The sequence below is a fragment of the Temnothorax longispinosus genome, unplaced genomic scaffold (assembly GCF_030848805.1).
Source record: "Temnothorax longispinosus isolate EJ_2023e unplaced genomic scaffold, Tlon_JGU_v1 HiC_scaffold_448, whole genome shotgun sequence".
NCBI lineage: Eukaryota > Metazoa > Arthropoda > Insecta > Hymenoptera > Formicidae > Temnothorax > Temnothorax longispinosus.
In genome coordinates this window covers 1-7,840 of record NW_027270284.1, presented here as the reverse complement: position 1 = coordinate 7,840, position 7,840 = coordinate 1, and the positions used below count along the sequence as shown (strand labels likewise).

Genomic DNA, 7,840 nt, shown 5'->3' with positions numbered 1-7,840 from the left:
GGAACATACTTTGTGTGCTTGTAGGGGGGGTTGAGAATAAAAAAGGCAATTTCACTGCCGTGTAGCATGAAAACGAGACTTCAGCGGACATGCATTCCTATACTCAAATTACTTATATCAACTTTCCCTACAAGCACACGTCTCTCTCCCCCCATCTTTTTGTTACACCCTGTATAAATATCACAATATGTCTCTATATCTAACATCGACAAAAAATATAAAACATAATATACATATATAAATATATATATTTAGATATATTTATATAAATAATATATATACGTGATACGTGTGTGTGTGTGTGTGCGTGCGTGCGTGCGTGCGTGGCCGGTGCGTGAGTGCGTGGGTGCGTGCGCGCGAGCATGTTTTCAAATTGAATTAGTACGCAATTTGGTTAGTGAGTACTAACACGTGCTACTACCTGATGGTGAGTGAATGCATTTTGCTATATTCATAACACTAATTTATTCATTTATTTCAATTGTAATAATTATTTACGTTTTATATACGAATGTGTCGAAAATAGTAAAAAAAGAGATCCCTAAAAAATATTTATGCATTAATATTATAGTCCCCAGAAATAAATTCAACGAGTAATATTATTATTTCTTCGCTTTTCAGAGTATCATTTTTCTCGGACAAAACCTTGTATAAAGATATTTCATCTTATATTTTCGATTATTTTTACACAAGGAAATATATCTCTTTCTACTGTTTATATATAGTAGATGCAATAGAGGAATAATTGTGATTTATATATTAGTGTCGCTTAACTAAATGTAAGTTTACTATTAGTTTTTGTTACATTTATTTCATAATTTATTGTATGTACTGAATCAGATATCATAAGACGTCGTATAAATTACATGAGTATATAAATATGTAGGAAAAAACGGATAGGCTTTCTTTTGCTCATCTAAATTATTTCAGTATGCTGTTATATAGTCATGATCCAAAGAAGTGGTTGAAGAAACCCTAAGAGTTTTACTGATTTTATGCATGTCAACAATATCATTATCATAAGTTTTAGGAGCCGGCCTATCAAGAACTTTGGGAGTTTGTAATAAACAAGTGCTATCTCTGAAGTAGACAATTTGCATTATCTGAGCATTTGATTTGCGCATAAACCAATAACCACTTGAATGCAGACTCAAACTGCTCGGCGGTCGGGTTGTTGTTGTGTCCACCGCGATCGATCTAATAGCTGAGAAGAAGAGCTCGACGTGATCTTGAGAGAGTTTGTATGTCAGCAAATACTCTAAGAGTGCAGTTTCTGACGTTGACCATTTATCGAATGTAGCAACAACATTTTCTAAGGCCCTCATGATACCAAAAAAATTTATTCTTCGTTTTGACTCAAAAATCGGTTTATTACCATCTTTAAGTGTACTGATGAAAGTCTTGTATAACTGAATATTTGATCGGATTTTAGCTACGTTGTTTCTATTTATGGATTGTTTACTGGAAACTTTAGCCACTTTTTGTCGAGAATTCAGATCAAAACAATTATTCATAATGAGACAAAATTTTTCTGTGGCTTCAGATTCAACAAATTCGGGATGTTTTACATCACATCTAAGAAAATGGAGCGTGTGAGCTGTACTCGCGCTGAATGTCTGTGTTGCTAATTTAACTTTCATCTTTTCCTGGGCCTAGTTTAAATGACGTTTTCTAATTTTTGTGGCTGCATGTAGTCCGTACTTTTCTTACAAGGGCCTGAAAACATTTCCATTCTATAGCATTTCCTTCACTATCGTACTGAACTTTTCTTGTAGCTAACGCATTCCGAACTAGTTTAATTATCATGGCAGGCATTAATTATTAAAAAAATAGGCTCTTTGGTAACAGGATGCGAAAAATGCATGCTCGCTTTTTCTGTAAAATTAAATTCTGCACCTAGCTTCTTAGCCATCTTTACATTACTCTGTGCTCCATCGAATGTCAGTGAAACTACGTTGATTCCAATATCATGCAAACTCGTTAAACATTGTGATACAAGCCATGCTCTTTCTTCTCCATTTAAACTATTAATAAAATAATAGCCCATAGGAATTTTCCAATGCTCATTTAAACAAACAATCATCACTATCATGGCTTGCGTTGCCATTACAGTGCATTTCTTTTTATCGCTACTATCATTAGCATCGCTAACAAAACCGGTAATTTTGTTCCATTCCATCGTAAGTGCCTTCTAATGGCCATATCATCAACTGTAACACTACATAATAAAGTTTTTTTCTTTTTCTGAGCTAGTAGCAGCTTTCCTTCAAGTACTTGCAATGCTGGTTTAGATAATCCTGGTCTACTATCAACAGACGTAAACCATTTTCGAACAGTGGAAGGATGAGGTAGAGAGAGAGAGAGAGAGAAAATACTTTTCGTATATATGCATAAGCCTTTGGTGACAAAAATAGAAGAGTTGATGCAAAAGTTCGTAGTTGTAATGTGAATTCTAAGATTTTTTTTTTCTTTGAAATGATTTGTTTAAACAAGGCCTCAACTACGGGATCCATCGTAGACTAAAGGAAATAAATAATATATAATAAATTAATTTCTAAGTAAATGAAAAATGCAGTAAAATTGATCTATGCTATGTCGCACCAAGATTTAACCAAAGCTGACATTGCAGATTCCTCCTTTCATAAATATAGAGTCCAATGCAAATAATCGCAGTATAGAAAATTTTTTAATAAAATGAAATAAAATTTGATAATAGTATTTTAAATAAAATTACAATTGCTGTATGTATAATTACGACATAAGCGAAGATTTATTAAATTCGATGATTAATTTACTAATTTATTTGCTGTGTTTATTTAAGAAAAATGAAAATAATAAACTTACAGTATGTACATTTACAAAATCTAATCTAATATAATCTAATAATTAATCACAATAATTGAAGATCGACGAATATGTGACGCACAGTTCACATGAGCAGGAGATTGTAAAATTCAATAATTATTATTAGGCACCAAGATCTGCCGCAGATTACTGCAAGACCGACATTGATTATTCTCATATTTATATCTCATATTTATATAATTAATGTACTAATTTATTCATTGCGTTCATTAACAGCATCCTCTATATCACTTACGTGTAAGAGTTTTATATCATCTTCCATTATTAAATTCTTCTTAAATAAATGTTTTGTCAACAATTTCAAGCTCGAAACCTTCTGTTTCAACCATCGAACTTTACGCTGTAAGCACTCAATCTTTTTTTCTTTATTTAATAGCTCTTGTTTTGCAGCGTTCCACAAAGCTTTTCCTCGCATTGATGACTCGGAAAGTTCTTCTCATGTAAGATCAGTTAGTCGAATCTTTTTTGCAGCAATAACTTCAGTCAGTGGTGGTTCTTGTTTCCGCCTATAAAACATTATACATACATATTTACAAAATCATATATTATTTAACTCTAATACTACATAAACAAAAATATTCAAAAACTTAAAATAAAATACATAATATACTTACTTATTTGATGTGGCTAACTCTTCAATACTTGATCGCAATGCTGGTTCATTGGTTGGGATATTACTGGTTTGTATAGAAGAAAATTCTGTCGTGTTCAGAATATTTATTGGAGCACTTATATCAAGATTTATAGTTGGTTTAGTCCCTGGTTTCAGAAACCTTCTTCCATTGACTAGCCCATAACGAAGACATTCAGTGTCAAAATGTCTCGAACAATGGTTGTGGCTTTTCCTATGACTTCTTCCGATTTTCCGATAATATCTGGCCATTGTTGTCGAGCGATAAAGTTTGACGGAAATCTACAATAAAAAAATAACCCAAAATTCACAAAAGTGTCACATGCGTGATACATAACCTAATCTAATAATTGTTTAATCTAATAATATTTGTAGTTACAAACTATTATTATATACTCACCGATGAAACGACAAATCTTGCGATTTGTCTGATCTCTTTTTGCAGATGAAACACGTGAACACCATATAAAGAATGTTTTTTCAGAATTAATGTACGACGTCAATTGACGATAAACACACTCTTTATAAAGAAATGGGTTGGTTCATCATCTTTGCAATACGTTTCTTACATCCTCTGGGTGGGGATAAAAGCGACCAATAGAAGCATTAGAAAAAGAGAGCAATTGCTTCTACCTTGTTCCCTCTTTGTCTAATTCTCCGGACACTTTTTGAAGGCTTTTTTATGTAGTGATCGCGCAGTCCATACTTATATGTCGATGGTTGTGACGTGTCACATAATATATCCCAGCAAACGAAAAAAGATTGAAAAGAATTAAAACGGGATTGCCAGGAATTCAATTAAGGACTTTCCGAATTCCATTTTGTCCAAAAAAGGGATTGAAATAGTTTCAATATCATGGAATTCCTTATTTTGGAAAGAATTTGTCTTTTTTGAATCCCATCCAATTCCGACACAAAAACGTAACGAAATGAATACCACTGAATGCCAAGTTAGGGATTGGAAAGTTTCGTCATGAATTCCATTGAATACCATTCATTCCGTTAACGAAATGAATACCATTGAATGCCAAACTAGGAATTAAAAATTTCCGTATTGAATTCAATGGAATTCAATGGAAACTATTTCAATCCCTTTTTTGGACAAAATGGAATTCCTGGCAATCCCGTTTTAATTCTTTTCAATCTTTTTTCATGGTGCTCTTCGTGATGGCTCCATCTTGTCTGCGTAAAACGAGTCGTGGGAGAGTTCCTTATCCATTTCGGTGGGAAGATTCGAAAACAAGATAATGTAGGAAAATTCAGCGAATAATTCGAACGTCAGTTCGATTTGAGGAGTGTGTAACACAGTGAGTCCATTGCGTGATGAATTATTTAAGAAAACAAAACGCGGGCACAGAAATTAGTTAAGTGACGTCTAAAAAAAATTTCATTTGAATGTTAATAACTATGACGGATTAGTGAGCTATTTTGATGGAAATTGTTTACGTCAATAAGTTACTTATCTCCCGTTTGTTCTCAAGTTCCCAAATGTATATCGCGCATCATCCCAACATATCTTTTGGTGAACACGTGTGCTTATATAACCTCTAATACCCTAATCTCTTTCTATCGTTCAAGTCACACCGATTTCGCGTATTCACGGGTCCCGGGTATTCTCGCGATGCTTCTGAGAAGCCCATCTCTCTCTTTTTCTCATATCTTATCATATTTCAATCCAGTATGCGATAACTTCACCTGATCAAGTTGATCCCCAGTGCGAGTTATGTCGTATTCCAAGTCGTTATGAGTATGATAATTTGTTTTATTTGAAAATAAATTTTTCTCTTTGGACGTAGTTACATCTATTCGCGCGATTATCCCATCGTCGGAATTAGATGTTTACTTTAGGTTTATCGATAAGTGAGAAGCGTGGAATACTTTGATCTTTCTATCAGGCTAGCTCATCGTAAAGGTGCAGTTAAAATAAGAGTAATGTGAGTAGGATGCTGCTTGTTTTGCTGCTTATGTTTGTGCAGTTTGTTATCTTTGTTCTGTTATCAGTGCTATCCAATAGCATAAATTCTTGTGCAATTAATTGTTAATTATGGTCAATGTGTTATTCTTTTTGGGTTAAAAGAATTGAATACTGTAAAGTTCAGTTTTTATAGTCAGTAATTTTCTTTCAATTACAAGACTTAAATACTTGTAAAATTCAGTTTTTATATATTGAACAATATTATATAATAAACCTATTATATATACTAATTTAACTAAATTTGGATTATTAGTATATTAGATAGTTGTTTATAAATATATATAAAATATAAAATTATGTATATTTATATTCTATATATAATTTATAAAATGATTTGATTAGTAATTCATATTTAAATTATAAAAAAAGACAGAGGTTACAGTAATGCACTTGGGTAGGATGTAATTTAAAGTAGATTTTTCGAAGTGTCATATATATATATATATATATATATATATATATATATATAATATCTACATTTAATATGTGTGATAGTCCTCCTTTGTACATTTTCTGTTATTTGCTTGCTGTTCTTTTATATAATGCTATTATACATTAAGCTTGTGTTTTGCAGGTTGGGTGCTAATAATGAGGAAAACTATTCTCTGGAAGTAGAAGAGACAGAAGAATATGCCATGACTTGTCTGGGAACGTTAGTATTTGCGGATAAACATTTTCGACAATCATCGACCTCGGATGATTTATCTAAGAACCAAGTTGATTCTTTGTCACTTGCGTACGAAGATCTTTTCACCATGCCATATAACATCATACAAGATTACAGTCTTACTATACAACATTTAGATATCAGTAACAACATGTTTAGTAGGTAAGTATATATCTGACATTAGTGACAGTAAGATTTGTGAAAGAGACAAAGCTATATTTGTTACATGATAATACATTCAGTAAAGTTAAAACGAATTGCTTTGGCATTTCAGAAACTTGCAGTTTTTATCAGAGTTCGACAATTTAAGGTCTGTCAATTTGGATCACAATAAAATAGATGATATCACTGTATTTCCAAATATACCAAACCTCGAGCTTCTTTGGTTGAATCATAACTGTATAAAAAATCTATATCCCTTTATCAAGAATCTCCATAGAAGCGTACCGAACCTTAAATACTTGTCTCTTATGGGAAACGAAGCGGCACCTAGTTACCTTAACGGTGGAGATTTCTGTGATTATATTCGATATAGGTATGAGAAGATATTTCCTTTAATTACATATTAGATCATAGAAAAATAATTTCTCTTATTTGATTATTTGTCGCAATTATTGCGTTAAACTTCTAAACAGGTTGTACGTGCTATCTTGGTTTCCGCACTTGGTACACTTGGATGACAGAACTGTGACCGAGCAACAACTACTACAAGCTAAGAAACTATTTAGACGATCATTGCTCGAAGACTTTGTTGTAGTACCGGAATGCATTAAGGATTTGCATAATAAAATGGCTGTATGTTCTAAGCCATCAGCATCTGACAAACAAAGAGTACTGAATGGGACAAATTTGATTGTCTGAATAGTATTAAAGCACGGCTCGGAAGAAGTCCTGACAATGCTTTTTCAGCGACGAGATGAGATTATAATATTATGTATTCCAGTAGAAACATGTGCCAATTACAAGAGCAATACACAAAGGCATTTTGTAGTGTTTTCATACAAAATATAACGTATATAAGCGCATTTAATAATCACTTCTTATAACAGTTATATCAAAGATGCAGCTATACGAACAAATAACTTATCATATTTATAGATATACGTACGGTGCATATCAATTTTTTATTGTGTTCCGCTTGCGTATTTATGTATATATATATGTATATATATGTATATACATATACCGGGTGTTTCATTTTAATCGCCCCAGGCAAATATCTCGAAAAATATGAAAGATACGGAAAAACGTTTTAAACAAATTTGTTTGGTTCGAAGGGGGACATAAGATGGTGTCATTGGTTTGACCTTAAGTGAACGTGCCGAGGTCATATGGAGTTCAACTTTGTTTTTTTAAATGGAACTCTTTATTTTTTATTACATGTTCTTGTAGCTTACCTAAAGAGCTTTTCAAAACCCTATATTTGAGTATTTTTTCATGAAGTACTTTTCGAGTTACAAGGCTTGAAAGTTATTGGGTTGCAATTATGTATCCAACAGAATGGTAGTACATTTGAGCATTTGCTGTAAACCATAAATACACAATTTGACTTCGATGTGACCCTACTTATGAGGCGGGAAATTGAGAATTGTACACTCGTGCGGGTGATCGCACTCGCCTTCGGCTCGTGCGTCCACTCCGCACTCGTGTCCAATTCTCAACTTCCCGCACTTGTTACACAAATAACTATTATCCTGCAGCC

At 32.9% G+C, this 7,840-nt stretch overlaps 1 protein-coding gene and 1 long non-coding RNA gene across 5 annotated transcripts; one reads left to right on the top strand and one right to left on the bottom strand.

Moving 5' to 3' along the window:
* Positions 1 to 2,786: 2,786 nt before the first annotated feature.
* LOC139824574 (uncharacterized) lies at positions 2,787 to 4,043 on the bottom strand. Its single transcript, XR_011735189.1, has 3 exons — positions 3,897 to 4,043; positions 3,480 to 3,778; positions 2,787 to 3,371 (listed from the first exon to the last, which is right to left on the bottom strand). It is a non-coding gene; the product is annotated as an uncharacterized lncRNA (long non-coding RNA).
* A 326-nt stretch (positions 4,044 to 4,369) lies between these two features.
* Positions 4,370 to 7,703, top strand: LOC139824573 (leucine-rich melanocyte differentiation-associated protein-like). 4 transcript variants are annotated; one of them, XM_071797109.1, is made up of 5 exons: positions 4,370 to 4,803; positions 5,392 to 5,430; positions 6,046 to 6,300; positions 6,413 to 6,673; positions 6,774 to 7,703. In XM_071797109.1, coding segments are annotated over exons 2-5 (744 nt in total). In that variant the 5' UTR covers positions 4,370 to 4,803; positions 5,392 to 5,428; the 3' UTR covers positions 7,000 to 7,703. The 4 variants fall into 4 exon arrangements, with proteins under 4 accessions (XP_071653210.1, XP_071653209.1, XP_071653211.1 ...); XM_071797108.1 differs by having other exon boundaries at positions 5,293 to 5,430; XM_071797110.1 differs by lacking the exon at positions 5,392 to 5,430.
* Positions 7,704 to 7,840: the final 137 nt, after the last annotated feature.